Source organism: Nerophis lumbriciformis, linkage group LG36 (assembly GCF_033978685.3).
Source record: "Nerophis lumbriciformis linkage group LG36, RoL_Nlum_v2.1, whole genome shotgun sequence".
Lineage (NCBI taxonomy): Eukaryota > Metazoa > Chordata > Actinopteri > Syngnathiformes > Syngnathidae > Nerophis > Nerophis lumbriciformis.
In genome coordinates, this window is record NC_084583.2 from 22,667,039 (window position 1) to 22,686,184 (window position 19,146).

The 19,146-nt window shown below is 43.2% G+C and overlaps 1 protein-coding gene across 5 annotated transcripts in view; it reads left to right on the forward strand.

Annotated features, from left to right (window-relative positions):
- Positions 1-19,146, forward strand: part of LOC133576914 (septin-8-A-like) — a 46,644-nt gene that overhangs the window by 18,484 nt on the left and 9,014 nt on the right. For 2 of the 5 annotated variants that reach the window (XR_012049350.1, XR_009811683.2), the window contains exons 6-10: positions 2,539-2,635; positions 2,700-2,868; positions 6,742-6,874; positions 6,950-7,137; positions 15,402-15,458. Coding sequence is in view for 3 of the 5 variants with exons in the window: in XM_061930324.2 (XP_061786308.2) it covers positions 2,539-2,635; positions 2,700-2,868; positions 6,742-6,874; positions 6,950-7,137; positions 10,794-10,896 (690 nt within the window). In the remaining 2 variants the exon portion in view is untranslated. Of the gene's footprint in view, positions 1-2,538; positions 2,636-2,699; positions 2,869-6,741; positions 6,875-6,949; positions 7,138-10,793; positions 11,152-15,401; positions 15,459-19,146 lie in introns of those variants that run through there. The other 3 variants (XM_072912421.1, XM_061930325.2, XM_061930324.2) reach the window with 2 other exon arrangements.

Consider the following 19,146-nt stretch of genomic DNA (forward strand, 5'->3'; position numbering starts at 1 on the left):
CCTGAAACCGGATTGAAAAGGTTCACAGAGATTGTTAGACACTAAGTGTTCATTTAGCTGCTGTGCGACAATTTTTTTGAGGATTTTCGAAATAAAGGGAAGGTGGGACACCGGTCGGTAGTTTACCATGAGGTCAGGATCAAGGTTAGGTCTTTTGAGCAGAGGATGAATAACCGCTTTCTTGAATGCTAGGGGAACAGTGCCAGAGGAAAGTGATACGTTTATAATATTTAGCACTGATGGACCTAATAATACAAAAAGCTCCTTGATAAGTTTCCCAGGAAGTTCTAAGTTTTTGCCTTAGCTCCCCGTGTGATCGGCACGCATCCCTCTTGTTTGTTCCCGGTATTTAGTATGTGGTATGATTTTATGACAATACATCATATCCTACCTGCACGCTTCGTCCGGAGTTGTCCGTCTGCATCCTGGGAGAACGACCCCGCAGTAACATGCGATCCCGACGAACATAAATTTTATTTTTTTAAATTAATTTTGGCCAGAGGGGGAGAATTTTAATTTCTTACACACTTGTTATTACATATATTGACCAAAGGGGGTGCACTTTTAAATCCGACACAAACTCAAGTGAAAAAATCCCTCCTTTCTGGGACCACCCTAATTTTGATGGATTTCACCACCAGGGGTGCACATGAGACATTCTCTATTAGATGCAATGGTTTTCCGTATTGGGACCTGTTCTGATGTGTATAAAATAGGGATGTCCCGATCCGATATTTGGATCGGATCGGCCGCCGATATTTGCAAAAAAATGCGTATCGGCAAGGCATGGGAAAATGCCGATTCAGATCCAGTTAAAAAAAAAAACTCCGCTCCGTGTTTTCCAACGTACCTATTTAAATAGTACATTCCCTTTTTCTGCTGCTCCCTAATTTCCGTTCCGCATTTTCCAGCACACCTTCAACACATCCACTCTGTGGATTCTCACGCAGTTGCTTTTAGCTGCTGGCATTACACGACAGGCGCTTCTCACTCTTTTCTGTGTCTCCCTCTCACAGACAGCAAGCGCACCTTCTTACACACGTCACATACTGTCACGTCACACGTCACGTACGTATACGTCCTCCCCGAGCAGAGAGGTAACAGCATGGCTAACGTTAGCTGTAATGCTAGCGCAGCCGTGTGACCAATGTTCTCTCTAAGGTGCGCGCTTGTGCAATTGCGCACTGTTTAAGCGTCCTCTGCGCGTAGCAATTATATGCCAGGCACAAAATCAAATAAAAAAATAAGCGCATAACATTTTTCGACACACGGACACGACAGAGAAAACAGTTTTCGTCATCATTGTTCAAATATTATAACGTCTGTCGAGACGCTTATCTCCATTCGGTGCCACACGTCCACACCATCAAAATACCGAGGCAAAAATGTCCAGATCAACACCGTATGAAAAAATTAGTGATTTTTTTAGTTGTGATTTCCTTCTCTGCATGAAAGTTTAAAAGTAGCATATATTAATGCAGTATGAAGAAGAATGTTTTAATGTAGACATGCAAGCCTTGAAAGAAAATGTTGAAAATCAAGACTACATTTCCTGCAAATGGGTGCATTTCTACCCTATATTTTAACTTTAGATTTATTCTCATATCAAACTCTTTTGGCTGTCTTTTTGACACTTACATCCGGCGCCCCCCTCCACACCCTGGATTATAAATAATGTAAATAATTCAATGTGATTATCTTGTGTGATGACTGTATTATGATGATAGTATATATCTGATAGTATATATCTGTATCATGAATCAATTTAAGTGGACCCCGACTTAAACAAGTTGAAAAATGTATTGGGGTGTTACCATTTAGTGGTCAATTGTACGGACTATGTACTTCACTGTGCAACCTACTAACAAAAGTCTCAATCAATCAATCAAAACACATAGAATCATCATACTGCTGTGATTATATGCATCAAGTGTTCATTCAAGGCTAAGGCAAAATATCGAGATATATATCGTGTATCGCAATATGGCCTTAAAATATCGCAATATTAAAAAAAGGCCATATGGCCCAGCCCTAGTTCAATGATGCCATTTCTGTTTGTCATGTATAATTTTGTCTATTTTGTGTTTATCCTTGAATAAACAGGTCAGTTTCTTGTTACCAACCATTGTGTATTATTCAAACTCCCCTAATTCAGCTGGCTAGTTGTTATCAAGAGTACTAAAACCCTTTTCAACATGATTCTGACAACTAAGTAGGCTAAATAACTTTAAACTTTAATACATGCTCGGATAGGCCAGTATCGGTCAGTATCGGTATCGGATCAGAAGTGCAAAAACAATATCGGTATCGGATCGGAAGTGCAAAAACCTGGATCGGGACATCCCTAGTATAAGATAAATACTTCCGTGTTCATTAGACATTTTAAATCGGACTGTTTTGTCGAAGGCACTATGATCTCTTGGCCATGGTATGTTTTTTTTTCCATTGGAATATGTGCCGTCATCATGTCGGGTAATGGTGCTCTTTAACAATCAACGCGGCGCAGTGACTCGAGCTGTGGTTTGAACTCCATTACAGACGCACCTCCCCTTTGCTGTGGTGGGCAGTGTGGAAGAAGTCAAAGTAGGCAATAAGATGGTCAAAGCAAGGCTGTACCCCTGGGGAACAGTACAAGGTGAGTCTTCTGTAACCTCACAAGATGTTCAGTCCACACTTCTGTGAACCTTTCTGCCTGCCAGTGGAGAACGAGAACCATTGTGACTTTGTGAAGCTGAGGGAGATGCTGCTGCGTGTCAACATGGAGGATCTCCGTGAGCAAACGCACACGCGCCACTATGAGCTCTACCGCCGCTGCAAGCTGGAGGAAATGGGCTTCAAGGACGCAGACCCTAACAGTCAGTCGTTCAGGTGAACATCATTGTTTAGTCATTAAAGAGGCTTAGTGGCCACATGCGTGGGCATCACCTTTTAGCTCTTATTTCCAAAATTGTGTACACTACTGAATTGGGGTCTTATGGCCACTTATGTGGACACTTATACTGCCATCTGGTGGTGTCAGAAAAGTATAACATACAATGGAATTTGGAAAAAAAAAAGTGTAAAAATAACAATTAGCATGTCACTAAACATGAAGTACATGTTTGTGTACTTATGGACTACCGTATTTTCCGCACCATAAGGCGCCCTGGGTTAAAAGCCGCGCCTTCAATGAACGGCATATTTCAAAACTTTGTCCACCTATAAGCCGCCCGGTGTTGTAAGCCGCATCTAACTGCGCTAAAGGAATGTCAAAAAAACAGTCAAATAGGTCAGTCAAACTTTAATAATATATTAAAAACCAGCGTTCTAACAACTCTGTTCACTCCCAAAATGTACGCAAATGTGCAATCACAAACATACGTATATCAACATGGACAGAGCTGCGTGAAAAAAGCCACCCGGCCTCTTCGCGTAAACTTAAACTTACCTTAACCACTCGCTCATCTTTTCTTCATCCATCCCTTCGAGTTAGCTTTTATGATGACACTGGCTGGAAAGGTCTCTTTTGGCAAGGTCTTCCTTTTGAATATCACCATGGGTGGAAGTTTCTGGCCATTAGCATTGGCAAGCTAGAACCACAGTGAAGGATGACTTCTCATTCCCTGTGGTGCGAATATTCACCGTACGTGCTCCCGTTGTATCCACAGTGCGGTTCAGAGGAATATCAGTTGCTGTGAAATAGTAATCCGTGTGCGGATGGAGAGATTGCGTCTTTTCATGAACCGGATCCCTGACGCTTAGTAGGAGCCATTTTGTGGTCTTTACAGATGTAAACACACAAAGGAAATGAAACGTACGGTATATCCGCGCGCTTTTTCTTCTTCTACGCGGGCGGGTGGTTGCTTACAGTAGAAGAAGAAGCGCTTCCTGTTCTATGGGGGCGGGTGCTTACCTTGCCGGTTGCTTGCGTAGAAGAAGAAGCGCTTCCTGTTCTACCGGGAAAAAAGATGGCGGCTGTTTACCGAAGTTGCGAGATCGAAACTTTATGAAAATGAATCGTAATATTAATCCATATATAAAGCGCACCGGGTTAAAAGCCGCACTGTCAGCTTTTGAGTAAATTTGTGGTTTTTAGGTGCGGCTAATAGTGCGGAAAATACGGCAAGTACATCATATACAAATATGATTCGTAGTTTTTATTCTAATTAGGGTCCAATAAGCCCAAATAGCAAAGAGAAATTAAAAAAAGCATGTAAACAAACAGCTTCGGGCCTTAAGAGGTTATGAAGAGGATGACGGTCAAATTGTCCTAGGACTCTGAATGCAGAGTTGTGTATAAAGAGAGTATGACCAACTACACAAGAGACACCATGACTGCTACCAAGGATGCATGTGGTCGCTGTCGTTTTAGTTTTTCTAAAGAAACAAACCAAAAATAATACATCTACATATAGTTCTAGACATACTCCAGCTCATAAACATGCAATATAACATGCTTTTATTTCGTGAAAGTACTCTGCTGCTACATTCCTGCAGTGCATCGTGACCAGCAGGCACTTTAACACGCACCTGACGGCGCAATATATGTACAGGGCAGTGACGTGCGGTGAGGTTGATGACTGGTGAGGCACTGACTTCATCACAGTCAGATTTACAAACATATGAACCCTAAAGAGTATCTTATTCACCATTTGATTGGCAGCAGTTAACGGGTTATGTTTAAAAGCTCATACCAGCATTCTTCCCTGCTTGGCACACAGCATCAAGGGTTGGAATTGGGGGTTAAATCACCAAAAATGATTCCCGGGCGCGGCGCCGCTGCTGCCCACTGCTCCCCTCACCTCCCAGGGGGTGAACAAGGGGATGGGTCAAATGCAGACGACAAATTTCATTACACCTAGTGTGTGTGTGACAATCATTGGTACTTTAACTTAACTTTAACTTTACACATACAAACTGTAGCACACAAAAAAGCACATTTATTAAAAAAAACGTTAATATGGTCTTACCTTTACTTATAAATTAAGTCCATGCGCCGCAACTAAAGCCCTCACTTAAACTTTCCACGTGCAAGATTGAATCTATTTAAAAAAGTGTAAGCAAGGGTTTATAAATGCCGCCTATACTGTATGAAACTACAAAATAACAAACACGGAGGCTCCAGTTTACACGAGGACCACTTTATTTATCTTCTTTCAAAAACCTACGCTTCACTCCGTGTCATCACTTCCACTGTTAGCGCCTTCAAAATAAGAGCTCAAGGCATATACTGTATAACAGCGCATAACAGGAACTTAACATCACAAAGAGGAAAGCCCATGAAAATAGTGTTAAGGTTTGCAGGGGAGGTGACGGCAACAGACACTAGATGACAGTAATGTTCAATGATTTATTATATATAGTAATATATATATAATAAACAACACTAAATATATGAACTAAGGAAAATGGAGTGTGGCAAAATCCAAGAGTGTGTATGGTGTACGACTATGTGTAGTATTTAACTGAGGTGTGCGTTACCAAGTGTTGAACGAGAGATGAAGAAGTCCAGGGGAAGAGGGGAATCCGTGTCCAAGTGGGAGGTCGAGATCCAAGGAGCAGTCCGAGAAGCAGGGGAACGACGACGAGAAATGACGAGACACACAGCAACGTCAAAACACGGGAACGGAGGTCTGCAGTAGGATGATATAACAATGAAACACGGAAGGGAAAACAGACAGAGAGAACAGTATTGCATCAAGCAGGATGATAGCTTACTATACGCCAACAGATGATTATCTTCCGGCGCCGGCATGCCAAGATGTCCAGGTTTATGAAGGCAGCTCCTTCATTCCAGGCAGGTGTGATGATTGCCGGCAAGTGATTGCAGCTGGCGGCAGCTGCAGGGCGGAGACGTGCGCGGCGCGTCCCTGGATGTGTGCCACAGTCGTGGGCGTGTCCCGCGGTGTGAAGCGCAGAGCGCAATGATGAGGGCGCATTCCAATGCACCCTGGCCGTGACAAATAGGTTACAAAAGTTATTTAATAAGAAGCCAAAAAGTGCAAAAACAATAATGTTCGTGTTGGAGGAGTTGTGAATTAGGTACACCTGCAGTCTGCAGGTGTACCTAATGTTGTGGCCCTGCAGTCATTCACAACTCCTCCAACACGAACATTATTGTTTTTGCACTTTTTGGCTTCTTATGAAATAACTTTTTTAAAATAGATTCAATCTTGCACGTGGAAAGTTTAAGTGTGGGCTTTAGTTGATATAACAATTCTACGGCGGGGGTGCAGGAGGCGGATTACTGCGAGCCTCAGCCAGTGCGTCTTTTGCACTGCAGCCGTTTTATGATCGCTCAGCACAAGAAATACGTTACACACATACAGTTGTTGACAAAATACACTGTACATGATATACCTCAGCTAACTAAACTATGGAAATGTATAATATAATTCATATAGCAATAGAGTCTCACTGCACAGCAGGCCAGCAGTTAGCCGAGTCCGGAATCCATGTTGAGGCACTGAGTGACGTGCCTCAACTGGCTGCTGATCACCGCGCCCTCTCTTCTCAGTATTTGAACCGCAAATGTGAAAATTCAGCGATTTTGAATAAAAATAATCTAAAACTGGTGACGTTAAATGGAAAATAACTTTATAGTATAATCACTGGATACATGTAACAATTTAATTATTTTTTTTCTTTTTACATTTTTTTGGCCATGAGATACATGTCTAAAAAAAAAAAAAATTCCCATGTCCCTTTAGGGGCTCCGTAGACATGTTCTAGTAAAAACTAATATTTGACTTTAATCTGCAGCTTGCAGGAGACGTATGAAGCAAAGAGGAGGGAGTTCATTAGAGATCTGCAAATCAAGGAAGAAGAAATGAGGCAGATGTTCGTCAACAAAGTGAAGGAGACCGAAGCAGAGCTGAAAGAAAAGGAAAAAGAGGTGATGATTATTGGCCCGACTGACACAGTAAGACATGGCAGGCATGTCCTGATTCTATTCTGTTTTGGCTTTCAGCTCCACGAGAGGTTTGAGCAGCTCAAACGGCTGCACCAGGAAGAAAAGAAGAACCTGGAAGAGAAAAAACGCGAGCTGGAGGAGGAGATGAATGCCTTCAACAGGAGGAGGGTGGCTGCAGAGACACTGATGGGCCAGGCTCTCCAAGGCGGCGCTCAGCCCCTCAAGAAGGACAAGGACAAGAAAAAGTAAGCCCCCCTTTTTGATTGATGTTTATGGATCACATTTTATTTTAGTGGTTGTCAACAGAGCCAAAATTGTGACTCCGGGGTGCAGAGGCAGAAGGTGGCGTGCAGGTCAAAAAATACAATTCTTTAGAGAGTTAAGTAACACATGCACACTGACGAAAAGGTACACTGCAAAAACTGAAATCTAAGTAAGATGAAATATCTCAAATACAGGTAAAAGCCAGTAAATTAGAATATTTTGAAAAACTTGATTTATTTCAGTAATTGCATTCAAAAGGTGTAACTTGTACATTATATTTATTCATTGCACACAGACTGATGCATTCAAATGTTTATTTCATTTGATTTTGATGATTTGAAGTGGCAACAAATGAAAATCCAAAATTCCGTGTGTCACAAAATTAGAATATTACTTAAGGCTAATACAAAAAAGGGATTTTTAGAAATGTTGGCCAACTGAAAAGTATGAAAATGAAAAATATGAGCATGTACAATACTCAATACTTGGTTGGAGCTCCTTTTGCCTCAATTACTGCGTTAATGCGGCGTGGCATGGAGTCGATGAGTTTCTGGCACTGCTCAGGTGTTATGAGAGCCCAGGTTGCTCTGATAGTGGCCTTCAACTCTTCTGCGTTTTTGGGTCTGGCATTCTGCATCTTCCTTTTCACAATACCCCACAGATTTTCTATGGGGCTAAGGTCAGGGGAGTTGGCGGGCCAATTTAGAAGAGAAATACCATGGTCCGTAAACCAGGCACGGGTAGATTTTGCGCTGTGTGCAGGCGCCAAGTCCTGTTGGAACTTGAAATCTCCATCTCCATAGAGCAGGTCAGCAGCAGGAAGCATGAAGTGCTCTAAAACTTGCTGGTAGACGGCTGCGTTGACCCTGGATCTCAGGAAACAGAGTGGACTGACACCAGCAGATGACATGGCACCCCAAACCATCACCCAACCATGCAAATTTTGCATTTCCTTTGGAAATCGAGGTCCCAAAGTCTGGAGGAAGACAGGAGAGGCACAGGATCCACGTTGCCTGAAGTCTAGTGTAAAGTTTCCACCATCAGTGATGGTTTGGGGTGCCATGTCATCTGCTGGTGTCGGTCCACTCTGTTTCCTGAGATCCAGGGTCAACGCAGCCGTCTACCAGCAAGTTTTAGAGCACTTCATGCTTCCTGCTGCTGACCTGCTCTATGGAGATGGAGATTTCAAGTTCCAACAGGACTTGGCGCCTGCACACAGCAGTGTTTTTATATTTTTTTGGTAAAATTTTTTTTGATTTTTTAACAGCGACCGTTAGTGGTTAACTTATTTTACACTTGTCAGAAAGTTCAAAGTTTACCAATCAAAGTTTATTTATATAGCCCTTAATCACAAGTGTCTCAAAGGGCTGCACAAGCCACAACGACATCCTCGGCTCAGATCCCACATCAGGGCAAGGAAAAACTCAACCCAATGGGATACAATGAGAAATCTTGGAGGGGACCGCAGATGTGGGGACCCCCACCCTTGGGCGACCAGTGCAATGGACGTCGAGTGGATCTAGTTAATAGTGTGAGAGTCCAGTCCATAGCGGATCTAACATAATAGTGAGAGTCCAGTCCATAGTGGATCTAACATAATAGTGAGAGTCCAGTCCATAGTGGATCTAACATAATAGTGTGAGAGTCCAGTCCATAGCGGATCTAACATAATAGTGTGAGAGTCCAGTCCATAGTGGATCTAACATACTAGTGAGAGTCCAGTCCATAGTGGATCTAACATAATAGTGTGAGAGTCCAGTCCATAGTGGATCTAACATAATAGTGAGAGTCCAGTCCATAGTGGATCTAACATAATAGTGAGAGTCCAGTCCATAGTGGATCTACGATAATAGTGAGAGTCCAGTCCATAGTGGATCTAACATAATAGTGAGAGTCCAGTCCATAGCGGATCTAACATAATAGTGAGAGTCCAGTCCATAGTGGATCTAACATAATAGTGAGAGTCCAGTCCATAGTGGATCTAACATAATAGTGAGAGTCCAGTCCATAGTGGATCTAACATAATAGTGAGAGTCCAGTCCATAGTGGATCTACGATAATAGTGAGAGTCCAGTCCATAGTGGATCCAACATAATAGTGAGAGTCCAGTCCATAGTGGATCTAACATAATAGTGTGAGAGTCCAGTCCATAGTGGATCTAACATAATAGTGTGAGAGTCCAGTCCATAGTGGATCTAACATAATAGTGTGAGAGTCCAGTCCATAGTGGATCTAACATAATAGTGAGAGTCCAGTCCATAGTGGATCCAACATAATAGTGAGAGTCCAGTCCATAGTGGATCTAACATAATAGTGTGAGAGTCCAGTCCACAGTGGATCTAACATAATAGTGAGAGAGTCCAGTCCATAGTGGATCTAACATAATAGTGTGAGAGTCCAGTCCATAGTGGATCTAACATAATAGTGAGAGTCCAGTCCATAGTGGATCCAACATAATAGTGAGAGTCCAGTCCATAGTGGATCTAACATAATAGTGTGAGAGTCCAGTCCACAGTGGATCTAACATAATAGTGAGAGAGTCCAGTCCATAGTGGATCTAACATAATAGTGTGAGAGTCCAGTCCATAGTGGATCTAACATAATAGTGTGTGAGTCCAGTCCACAGTGGATCTAACATAATAGTGAGAGTCCAGTCCATAATGGATCTAACATAATAGTGAGAGTCCAGTCCATAGTGGATCTATGATAATAGTGAGAGTCCAGTCCATAGTGGATCTAACATAATAGTGAGAGTCCAGTCCATAGTGGATCTAACATAATAGTGTGAGAGTCCAGTCCATAGTGGATCTAACATAATAGTGTGAGAGTCCAGTCCATAGTGGATCTAACATAATAGTGAGAGTCCAGTCCATAGTGGATCTAACATAATAGTAAGAGTCCAGTCCATAGTGGATCTAACATAATAGTGTGAGAGTCCAGTCCATAGTGGATCTAACATAATAGTGAGAGTCCAGTCCATAGTGGATCTAACATAATAGTGAGAGTCCAGTCCATAGTGGGGCCAGCAGGAGATCATCTTGAGTGGAGACAAGTCAGCAACGCAGAGACGTCATCAACTGATGCACATAGGAGTGGTCCACCCTGGGTCCCGACTTTGAACAGCTAGCGCCTCATCTGTGGTCACCTGATAATCTTTCCACACAGGAGAGGGGGGCAGAGCAGAAAAGAGACGGCAGTAACGCATCATGTAGTAACGGTAACTGAGTTACTGAATATAAAAAGTAACGTGTTAGATTACTAGTTAACGCGTTAGTCCCAACACTGCATATGGTACAACACAATCAGCAGGATAAGATGGAGCTAGACCGTTAAGTGATTTAAACAGAAGTAGTAAAACCTTAAAGTCACATCTTAAGTGCACAGGACGCCAGTGCAAGTGAGCCAGTATAGGCGTAATATGATCAAACGTTCTTGTTTCGAAGCAACTCTGCAAGGTTTGTGTTCAACATTGAACGATGACGATATCATGCAAGCGTGGGCAGTATTGTCCGTGACTCCTCCGTGTACGGGACGGCAGAACGTGATTAATGAGGTGGTGACATGCTCCCAGGAGCCATGTGTTGCTCAGATAGTGATTCAGGGACAGATTGAGAGTGACACCACTTTGACACCGCAGGATGCGTCACAGCCTGATCCTTCTCCTTCTCTCTGCGGGCGGACCTGCCAGACGGTATCAGGCAAGAGCAATCGTGTTTACATGCGACTGGTCTCACCGCTGACACGGATGACCTCACTGGAGCGCAGGAGGACGAGCATATGTCAGGAGGAATTGTTGCCAGGAAATATACACACCTGGTGGTCGGGGCTGAGCGATACAAATAGTGAAGTATATAGGAATTAAATCAAGTGCTATGTCACGGAACTGGTAGTTTAAGGCAGGGCTGACCAAATTTTTTCCACTGAGGGTCTTAAATTTGTTTTTAGTAAAAATACCCAACAAATGTTTTATATATATTTAAAGAGGGCTGTCAAAAATAACAAATGATTTCATGTCAGTAATCTGAAAATGTATATTCAGCAATATCATTTCATAATTTTTCTTAGCTGATGAATGGTCTATTTTTTTTATATTTTTTCATATACAAACCCCGTTTCCATATGAGTTGGGAAATTGTGTTAGATGTAAATATAAACGGAATACAATGATTTGCAAATCATTTTCAACCCATATTCAATTGAATGCACTACAAAGACAACATATTTGATGTTCAAACTCATAAACTTATTTTTTTTTTTTGCAAATAATAATTAACTTAGAATTTCATGACTGCGACACGTGCCAAAGTAGTTGGTAAAGGGCATGTTCACCACTGTGTTACATGGCCTTTCCTTTTAACAACACTCAGTAAACGTTTGGGAACTGAGGAGACACATTTTTTAAGCTTCTCAGGTGGAATTCTTTCCCATTCTTGCTTGATGTACAGCTTAAGTTGTTCAACAGTCCGGGGGTCTCCGTTGTGCTATTTTAGGCTTCATATTTTCAATGGGAGACAGGTCTGGACTACAGGCAGGCCAGTCTAGTACCCGCACTCTTTTACTATGAAGCCACGTTGATGTAACACGTGGCTTGGCATTGTCTTGCTGAAATAAGCAGGGGCGTCTATGGTAACGTTGCTTGGATGGCAACATATGTTTCAAAACCTGTATGTACCTTTCAGCATTAATGGTGCCTTCACAGATGTGTAAGTTACCCATGTCTTAGGCACTAATACACCCCCATACCATCACACATGCTGGCTTTTCAACTTTGCGCCTATAACAATCCGGATGGTTCTTTTCCTCTTTGGTCCGGAGGACACGACGTCCACAGTTTCCAAAAACAATTTGAAATGTGGACTCGTCAGACCACAGAACACTTTTCCACTTTGTATCAGTCCAACTTAGATGAGCTCAGGCCCAGCGAAGCCGACGGCGTTTCCGGGTGTTGTTGATAAACGGTTTTCGCCTTGCATAGGAGAGTTTTAACTTGCACTTACAGATGTAGCGACCAACTGTAGTTACTGACAGTGGGTTTCTGAAGTGTTCCTGAGCCCATGTGGTGATATCCTTTACACACTGATGTCGCTTGTTGATGAGGTTCAGCCTGAGGGATGGAAGGTCACGGGCTTAGCTGCTTACGTGCAGTGATTTCTCCAGATTCTCTGAACCCTTTGATGATATTACGGAGCGTAGATGGTGAAATCCCTAAATTCCTTGCAATAGCTGGTTGAGAAAGTTTTTTCTTAAACTGTTCAACAATTTGCTCACGCATTTGTTGACAAAGTGGTGACCCTCGCCCCATCCTTGTTTGTGAATGACTGAGCATTTCATGGAATCTACTTTTATACCCAATCATGGCACCCACCTGTTCCCAATTAGCCTGCACACCTGTGGGATGTTCCAAATAAGTGTTTGATGAGCATTCCTCAACTTTATCAGTATTTATTGCCACCTTTCCCAACTTCTTTGTCACGTGTTGCTGGCATCAAATTCTAAAGTTAATGACAAAAAAAAAAAAAAGTTTATCAGTTTGAACATCAAATATGTTGTCTTTGTAGCATATTCAACTGAATATGGGTTGAAAATGATTTGCAAATCATTGTATTCCGTTTATATTTACATCTGACACAATTTCCCAACTCATATGGAAACGGGGTTTGTATAAGGCGCATTAAAGGGGTGATATTTTATTTTATTTTTTCTAAATGGAGAACGCTTCCTTGTGGTCTACATAACATGTAATGGTGGTTCTTTGGTCAAAATGTTGCATAGATGATGTTTTACACATCATCTTCAAGCCGCTTTCTGACAGTCGCTTCAGGATGCGCCGTTTTGTTTTGTTTTGTTTTGTTTTGCTTTTGCATAATATTGCGAAACAAAACGCCAGATAATATGTCTTTCCTTATACACACACTGTAATAATACTCGTATGTTGAAGCACATCAAACGGTGCAGCCTCTCTTATGTTTGACTGCCATCTACTGGTCACACTTATCATTACACCATGTACAAATTAAAATTGCTTTGAGGTGAGTAAGTTCAACCAAACTTATTCCTGAAATTAGGCGCACCGTTATAAGGCGCACTGTCGTGTTTGCAGGAGGAAAAAGGATTTTAAGTGCGCCTTATAGTCCGGAAAATACAGCATGCGTTTTGGTGTCTACTGGTGTTTTTTTAATGTTTGTTTTTTTATATTGAGATATTATTAACTTATCTCATATTGCAATATGCATTTTCTGGTGTCTGGAACACCCCAACACACACTCACAGTTAAAAAGTGGATTCTGTTGTACAAACCCTGTTTCCATATGAGTTGGGAAATTGTGTTAGATGTAAATATAAACGGAATACAATGAATTGCAAATCATTTTCAACCCATATTCAGTTGAATATGCTACAAAGACAACATATTTGATGTTCAAACTGATAAACATTTTTTTTTTGTAAATAATCATTAACGTTAGAATTTGATGCCAGCAACACGTGACAAAGAAGTTGGGAAAAGTTGCGATAAATACTGATAAAGTTGAGGAATGCTCATCAAACATTATTTGGAACATCCCACAGGTGTGCAGGCTAATTGGGAACAGGTGGGTGCCATGATTGGGTACAAAAGTAGATTCCATGAAATGCTCAGTCATTCACAAACAAGGATGGGGCGAGGGTCACCACATTGTCAACAAATGCGTGAGCAAATTGTTGAACAGTTTAAGAAAAACCTTTCTCAACCAGCTATTGCAAGGAATTTAGGGATTTCACCATCTACGGTCCGTAATATCATCAAAGGGTTCAGAGAATCTGGAGAAATCACTGCACGTAAGCAGCTAAGCCCGTGACCTTCGATCCCTCAGGCTGTACCGCATCAACAAGCGACATCAGTGTGTAAAGGATATCACCACATGGGCTCAGGAACACTTCAGAAACCCACTGTCAGTAACTACAGTTGGTCGCTACATCTGTAAGTGCAAGTTAAAACTCTCCTATGCAAAGCAAAAACCGTTTATCAACAACACCCAGAAACGCCGTCGGCTTCGCTGGGCCTGAGCTCATCTAAGATGGACTGATACAAAGTGGAAAAGTGTTCTGTGGTCTGACGAGTCCACATTTCAAATTGTTTTTGGAAACTGTGGACGTCGTGTCCTCCGGACCAAAGAGGAAAAGAACCATCCGGATTGTTATAGGCGCAAAGTTGAAAAGCCAGCATCTGTGATGGTATGGGGGTGTTTTAGTGCCCAAGACATGGGTAACTTACACATCTGTGAAGGCACCATTAATGCTGAAAGGTACATACAGGTTTTGGAGCAACATATGTTGCCATCCAAGCAACGTTACCGTGGACGCCCCTGCTTATTTCAGCAAGACAATGCCAAGCCACGTGTTACATCAACGTGGCTTCATAGTAAAAGAGTGCGGGTACTAGACTGGCCTGCCTGTAGTCCAGACCTGTCTCCCATTGAAAATGTGTGGTGCATTATGAAGCCTAAAATAGCACAACGGAGACCCCCGGACTGTTGAACAACTTAAGCTGTACATCAAGCAAGAATGGGAAAGAATTCCACCTGAGAAGCTTCAAAAAATGTGTCTCCTCAGTTCCCAAACGTTTACTGAGTGTTGTTAAAAGGAAAGGCCATGTAACACAGTGGTGAACATGCCCTTTCCCAACTACTTTGGCACGTGTTGCAGCCATGAAATTCTAAGTTAATTATTATTCCCAACTCATATGGAAACAGGGTTTGTAGATGCACTGCAGGACTGCTTCTAAAATGACCGTTAAAAAAAAAACCCGATGATGATAACATGAATGTGCAGTGAATGGGTGTCTCAATGGTGAAAGCTGCATAGTACACACAAAAACCTCATTTAAGTAGGGCGGTCTGGACTTGTTATCAATTGTACGCACAGTCTTAGTCGATCAAGCGCTACCCGCACACTACACACTGAGTGCATGATATTTGAATCTTAGTAAGTGTTTATGATTTTGCATCAATATTTCTGCTTTTTCTCTTTACATTCTGCGTTTTTGCTTTATTTTCCCTCATTGTTAGTGTTTTTTTGATTGTTCGATTTTACATGCCAATAAAAGACGAGCATCGGGCTGCTTCGGATATATTTGGTTTAAAGTGACTCATCCCCTTTCATGGCAAACTTTTTTTTTTTTTTTTTTACTTGTACCCCATTTGAAATCTCACATGTGTTTTTTTCCTCCCGCCATATTTTGTTGTTGAATTTCTTGTCCCTTTTTTAGTTGATGTATGGAAAAGTCCCCCAGGGAAACCCAAGAATGTGGCTGTCATCAGCATGGGTAAAAGAGGCGGTGCTGGGGCGTGATATGAATGTGACTGTGTACTTACCGATGATAACGCCATTGATACAGAGACTCCGCTAAACACACAATCACTAATCCACGGACTGTTTTTAATACTTGTCATGTGTGTTTCATGTTGTCAAGAATGTGTTGAAAGAACTAATCATTGACTTTACATGTGTTCTATGTTAACAAAGAATATTTACTGTGTCAAACCTAAAATGTCCATACTTTTAGTAGATTATTTCTTGGTTGTAACAACGCTTCTTGACAGTTCACATCTAGAAAGCCTGTTTATTTCTATTCTTACACTCCTTTATATTTCAGCGAAGTAAATGAAACTTGAATTCAACTTAGAGTAGTCAGGTTACAACTTGAAAGGTACGAAAGGGTACGGTACGCTGCTCCACCTTTTGCTTGAGAATGCCCCTTAGGTGCTCAATTGCATGGGTGTCAAACTCTGGCCCGCGGGCCAAATTTGGCCCGCCGTGTAATTTCACTTGGCCCTTGAGGCGATATCAAATTAACACTGGAGCTGGCCCGCCGGTTATATACAGCGGCGGTGCCACGGTAACGCCGCAGTCACCGCTAATTCTCATACTCCCAATTTCACTGCCCCTCCCAATAATAGTCACGTTTGCTTTTCATCCAACCCAACGAGTGCTGGCCCAGTCACATAATATGTGCGGCTTCCGCACGCACGCACGCACGCACGCACGCACGCACGCACGCACGCACGCACGCACGCACGCACGCACGCACGCACACACACACACACACACACGTGAATGCAACGCATACTTAATCAACAGCGGTACAGGTTACACTAAGGGTGGCCATATAAACAACTTTTACACTTTTAGAAATATACGCCACACTGTGAACCCACACCAAACAAGAATGACAAACACATTTCGGGAGAACATCCGCACCGTAACACAACATAAACACAACAGCACAAATACCCAGAATCCTTTGCAGCACTAACTCTTCCGGGACGCTACAAGGTGTGTGTGTGTGTGTGTGTGTGTTAGAGATGCGCGGATAGGCAATTATTTCATCCGCAACCGCGTCAGAAAGTCGTCAACCATCCGCCATCCACCCGATGTAACGTTTGATCAGATTTGCACCCGCCCACCATCCGCCCGTTGTTATATATCTAATATTAATAAAAATTTTTTAAAAAAGGGTGAAAACTACGCGAATTGCACCTTGTGCAGACAAGATTTTTCGATCGGACACGGAGGAATTAGCGATGTAAAAGACCACGTTGGGACAAAAAAACACAAGTCTAATGCCGTTGCTAGCGATACAAGTGGAAAACTTTCAACGTTTTTCGTCGCCCAAACAGATTCTTTGGATGTGATAAATGCCGAAGTTTTATTTACGGAGGCAATAATTGAGCATGGACTTCCAATCGCACTGGCTGATCACATGGGACAGTTAATAATGTAATGCAACCTTTAAAAATCATTACGCGGTGATCGCGATCCCAAAAATAAACTTTTCTTGCATGATAATGTCCAGAAAAATTCGCTTTATATTACTATAGAGTCCTTTTAACGAATGAGTTTGATGGTTTATCACAAACCTTAAATGAAAGAAGTCCTTTGTTCTCCTGCAACATGCATGCGCAATCCTGTCGGCTGTATTTCACAGCACGACATACTGTAAAAAGTGTTTATACTATTTATACTTTCAATTAACAAATTGAAGTCTTGTGAAAGGTTGACAGGATAACTGGCATTAACTGTCAAAATAATTTCAAACTATTGAAGTTAGCTTACAGAATAAACATGTCAATCAACCCATATGATTTTTGCTGTAATATTTTTGTTTTGAAAAGTCACTGTGACTGATAGAAAAGTGATGGTTTTAGCAACATTTTAACCTGTCTGAATGCTAATAGTCATTTTGCGTCGGGGGGCGAAGCCCTGAACCCTCCACCAGGACTTTGTCCTGGACCTACCGGGGCCTGCGGCCCTTGGACCCTGGCTACTAGGTTTTTCTGATTTAAAACTTGGCAGGTATGGTGAGGTTATAAAGCTTTTGCCTGTTAAAGAAAGGAGACTGATCCAATGCAGTACAGACATTCGCGTGCCACGCTGTCACGACCCAGACGCACACCAGTGCGCAATCATATGGGAGCCGCGCTGAGCGCACCTCCAAGTGCGTCTCGCTGCCGGCGACGGCCAGATATGGGCCCACGCTCCAGCGCCATCCATTTTCAGGGCTAGTTGATTCGGCAGGTGGGTTGTTACACACTCCTTAGCGGGTTCCAACTTCCATGGCCACCGTCCTGCTCTCTATATCAACCAGGGTGAGCCCCACCCCTTTCATGAGCGCACTACGCGCGGAGTGACCCCTGTTACGCGCCCCCGGCAACAGGGGTGGCAAGCAGGTAAGCTGCGCGGGCGGAGCGCGCGGAGTGACCCATGTTACGAGCCCCCGGCCACGGGGGTGGCGGGCAGGTAAGCTGCTTACCTGCTGCGCGTGACGCCGGCCGCGGCGAAAGCGGACGAGGCGGGGTGTCGGTGCGGTGGGCGCGGTAATGACCCTGGACGTGCGTCGGGCCCTTCTCGCGGATCGCCTCAGCTACGGCTCCCGGTGGGGCCCTCTCGGGGGAAGGGGCCTCGGTCCCGGACCCCGGCGAGGCGTCCCTTCTCCGCTCCGTAAAAGTGTCCATCTCTTTTCTTTTTTTTTCTTCTGTTGTGGCATATGCTGCAGGTGCCTGCTCGTTTTTCGTATGTGGGTAACAACATTTAACTATGTATATATATTTCCCAATTGGTTTAACTGCCACCCGCAAAAAAAAAAAAAAAAAAAAAAATTAATCCGCCCGACCCGACCCGCGAGCGGATAAAATCTTAGTTTTTTTAATTTCATCCGCCCGATCCGCGGATAATCCGCGGACTCCGCGGTTGTGTCCGCAAACCGCGCATCTCTAATTCTTACACTCCTTTATATTTCAGCGAAATAAATGAAACTTGAATTCAACTTAGAGTAGTCAGGTTACAACTTGAAAGGTACGAAAGGGTACGGTACGCTGCTCCACCTTTTGCTTGAGAATGCCCCTTAGGTGCTCAATTGCATGGGTGTCAAACTCTGGCCCGCGGGCCAAATTTGGCCCGCCGTGTAATTTCACTTGGCCCTTGAGGCGATATCAAATTAACACTGGAGCTGGCCCGCCGGTTATATACAGCGGCGGTGCCACGGTAACGCCGCAGTCACCGCTAATTCTCATACTCCCAATTTCACTGCCCCTCCCAATAATAGTCACGTTTGCTTTTCATCCAACCCAACGAGTGCTGGCCCAGTCACATAATATGTGCGGCTTCCGCACGCACACGCGCACACGCACGCACGCACGCACGCACGCACGCACGCACGCACGCACGCACGCACGCACGCAAACACACGTGAATGCAATGCATACTTAATCAACAGCGGTACAGGTTACACTAAGGGTGGCCGTATAAACAACTTTTACACTGTTAGAAATATACGCCACACTGTGAACCCACACCAAACAAGAATGACAAACACATTTCGGGAGAACATCAGCACCGTAACACAACATAAACACAACAGAACAAATACCCAGAATCCTTTGCAGCACTAACTCTTCCGGGACGCTACAAGGTGTGTGTGTGTGTGTGTGTGTGTGTGTGGGGCGGTGTATTTT